General features: G+C 31.5%; 1 protein-coding gene across 1 annotated transcript in view; it reads right to left on the bottom strand.

Annotated features, from left to right (window-relative positions):
- Positions 1-4,030, bottom strand: part of LOC123501739 (glycosaminoglycan xylosylkinase-like) — a 35,741-nt gene extending 31,711 nt beyond the window's left edge. The window contains exon 1 of the mRNA XM_045250745.1: positions 3,696-4,030. Coding sequence (XP_045106680.1) covers positions 3,696-4,029 — 334 coding nt within the window. The 5' untranslated portion in view covers position 4,030. The remainder of the gene's footprint in view (positions 1-3,695) is intronic.
- Between the last annotated feature and the right edge of the window lie 367 nt (positions 4,031-4,397).

The raw sequence follows: 4,397 nt of genomic DNA, 5'->3' as shown, positions 1-4,397 counted from the left end.
CGGTAATAAGGGATGCAAAGTCAGACTGGTTGGTGGTGGAGAATGGAGTCCCACAAGGTTCAGTGCTGGCACCAATACTTTTCCTTGTATATATTAATGACATGCCAGAGGGAGTAAACAGTTATATTAATTTGTTTATGGATGATGCGAAGTTGTGTAGGTGTGTGAAGAGTGAAGAAGATTGTGAAATTTTACAGGCAGATCTAGATAAGATTTGGGAGTGGAGCAAGAGGTGGAATATGGAATTTAATCTGAGCAAAAGTCATGTGATGGAGATGGGGAAGAGTGGAAGACGGCCAAGAGGGTCATATAAGATGGGTGAAGAAGTAGTGTTGAAAAAGGTGGAAAAGGAAAAGGATTTGGGAGTGATAATACAAGACCATGGGCAGTTTGAGGCTCATATTGATAAGATGTTTGGAGAAACGTATAATTTGATAAGAAATATTGGATTAGCCTTTCATTATATGGATAAAGATATGATGAAGAAATTAATTAGTACGGTAATTAGACCAAGATTGGAATATGCTGGAGTGGTTTGGTCCCCTTATAAAAAGAAGCATATAAGGAAGTTGGAGAGATTGCAGAGAATGGCAACAAAATGGTTCCGGAATTGGCAGAAATGACCTATGAGGAGAGATTAAAAGAAATGAATTTGCTTACCTTGGAACAAAGAAGAGAAAGAGGAGATTTAATACAGGTTTATAAGCTGTTGAACGGACTGGATGAAGTGGATAATGAGCAAATGATGTTGAGAGAGGAAAACTTAAATAGAACTACAAGATCACACAGTAAAAAGATAGCCAAGGGAATATGCTTGAAGGATGTGAAGAAATATAGTTTCCCACAAAGATGTGTGGAGGTGTGGAATGGTTTGAGTGAGGAGGTGGTGTCAGCGAGAAGTGTGCATAGTTTTAAAGGAAAGTTGGATGTGTGTAGATATGGAGACGGGGCCACACAAGTATGATACCCAGGCCCTGTAAAATTACAACTAGGTGAATAAAACTAGGTGAATACACACACACACACACACACACACACACACACACACACACACACACACACACATTATGAAGGAGTTTCAAGTAACGGTGGAGGAGATCAAGAACATGATGGGGAGTTTAGAAGTGAGAAAAGCTGTGGGACCTGATGGGGTATCAGGATGGATTTTAAGAGAATGCAGGGAGCAATTGGCAGAAAAAGTTTGTAAAGTAATTGATGCCTCATTAAGGAAGGCGTAGTGCCCCAAGACTGGAAAAGAGCTAACATTGTCCCAATCTATAAATCAGGTAACAAGAGAGACCCATTGAACTATAGACCAGTGTCACTTACAAGTGTGGTAGCTAAGATGTGTGAGAGGGTGGTGAAGACTAGATGGACAGACTTCTTGGAGAAAATGACATACTTTGTGAGTGTCAATTTGGTTTTAGGAAAGGGCGTTCATGCACGACAAACCTGATATGTTACTATTCGAGGGTGATAGATGTAATACAGGAAAGAGATGGTTGGGCTGATGGAATATATCTGGATTTAAAAAAGGCCTTTGATAAGGTACCACACCAGAGACTGATCTGGAAACTTGAAATGGTAGGAGGAGTGCATGGCAGTTTACTAAAATGGATGGAAGACTTTTGGTAGGAAGAGAAATGAGAACAATAATTAAGGACAGACCATCAGAATGGGGATTGGTGGATTCCACAGGGATCAGTGTTGGCACCAGTAATGTTCGCAGTCTACATAAATGACATGGTGGATGGGGTGTCCAGTTATGTGAGCCTATTTGCAGACGATGCAAAATTGTTACGAAAAGTGAGATGTGACAAAGATTGCGAACTACTCCAGGAAGACTTGGACAGAATATGGAAATGGAGCTGTACATGGCAAATGGAGTTCAACACGACAAAATGCAAGAAAATAGAGTTTGGCAAGAGTGAAAGAAGAATCAGGAGTATGTACAAGATAGGAAATGAAGACATAAAACCAGTCATGAAGAAAAAGACCTTGGGGTGACAATTACCAATGACCTATCGCCAGAGAGACATATAAACAAAATAATTGGAGAAGTATTGAACTTATTGAGGAACATAAGAGTGGCGTTCGTATATCTAGATGAAGAAATGATGAAGAAAATAATTACTGCAATGATAAGACCGAGGCTTGAATATGCAACAATACAGTGGGCTCGAACTTAAAGAAACACATAAGGAAACTAGAGAAAGTACAGAGGGCTGCAACGAAAATGGTGCCTGACTTAAGAGATTTGACTTATGAAGACAGACTGAAAAGAATGCAACTTCCAACCCTGGAAAACAGAAGAGAAAGGAGACCTGATAGCAATATACAGAGTGATGATTGGCATGGAAAAAATGGATAGGGAAGATCTGTGTATGTGGAATGGAAGAATGTCGAGAGGGCATGGGAAAAAACTAAAATGGCCACTTATAGGAGAGATGTGAAAAATATAGCTTCCTCATAGAAGGGTGGAAGCATGGAATAGTTTAGACGTGGAAGTGGTCAACGCAAGGAATATTCATGATTTTAAGAAAAAGCTGGACATTAATAGATATGGAGATGGGACAACACGAGCATAGCTCTTTTCCGTGATACAATTAGGTAAATACAATTAGGTAAATACACATATATATATATATATATATATATATATATATATATATATATATATATATATATATATATATATATATATATATATATATATATATATATATATATATATATATATATATATATATATATATATATATATATATATATATATATATATATATATATATATATATATATATATATATATATATATATATATATATATATATATATATATATATATATATATATATATATATATATATATATATATATATATATATATATATATATATATATATATATATATATATATATATATATATATATATATATATATATATATATATATATATATATATATATATATATATATATATAATTATTTTTTTTTCCATAGTGATAAAACGTGATTGTATGCGAGTGTAAAGTTCATATGATCTGGTAGAGACCTGCCATAGTATTGTCAGTAAAGTGTTTACCTTTTCTACTCTTTTGTATCACTTAGTATGGGGACTGGTATCAGTATACATATGTAAATTTATTCTGATTTTTTTCATCTGTTCGTTAATCTTATTAAATATGGGACTGACAGACAAAACTGGTAAAATAATACAATAATAATGATAATAATAATAATAATAATAATAATAATAATAATAATAATAATAATAATAATAATATCAATAATAATAATAATAATAATAATGATAATAATAATGATAATAATAATAATAATAATAATAATAATAATAATAATAATAATAAATAATAATAATAATAATAATAATAATAATAATAATAATAATAATAATAAAACCGATGACTAAAACAAAATATCATAATAACAAATAACAACAATAATTATGCTAATAAATACAATAATACAATAACAATAACAATAATAATAATAATAATAATAATAATAATAAAAATAATAATAGTAATAATAAAAATAATAATAACAACAATAATAATAATAATAATATTAATAATAATAATAACAATAATAATAATAATAATAATAATAATAATAATAATAACAATAATGAAAATAATAACAACAACAACAATGTTAACAGTTTGCATACCTTCCATTTTGAAGAAGGTGGTAGCAAGTTCTCTGGAAGCCACAGGAAGGATGTGCTCTCTGAGAGACACACGGCGACCTACAGTGAGTGGCACAGTGGGCAAAGCAAGCAGGCGGCCGAGGTGAAAAGCAGCCACCTCAGCATTGTGTCTGTCTAAACCAGCGTAAACCACTCCCTCTATGACATCATCTCTCGAGTACCTGAACATAAGAATATAAGAATGGAACCATTTTTCAAATACCAACATCAACATAACACAAGAAAATGAGAAAATTACCATTTCTTTAACACCTACATCACTTGGACATATGAACATAATGACACAAGAAAACATAATCCATCAAATAAATGCACCTCTGAAACATAAGAACATAACCTCATCTATCAAGCAAATGAGTCTCTCAGGTACAAGTATATATGAGTATATATGAGTGTAATTGATTTATAAAAATCCAACCATACCGTAATCACAAACCCAGGAATGAATACTTATGTGTCCAGAATCTTATATATATATATATATATATATATATATATATATATATATATATATATATATATATATATATATATATATATATATATACCCCATAAAAACAAATGTAAATCATTAAGTATCATATACAAATACAGTTATTGCCTGAAGCAATAAAATCACATGTTACATAAATAAAGTAAGCACAAGAAATGTTATAATACACA

Source organism: Portunus trituberculatus, chromosome 9, assembly GCF_017591435.1.
Source record: "Portunus trituberculatus isolate SZX2019 chromosome 9, ASM1759143v1, whole genome shotgun sequence".
Taxonomy (NCBI): domain Eukaryota; kingdom Metazoa; phylum Arthropoda; class Malacostraca; order Decapoda; family Portunidae; genus Portunus; species Portunus trituberculatus.
The sequence above is the reverse complement of the archived record's forward strand: the minus strand, read 5'-3'. Positions and strand labels throughout refer to the sequence as shown.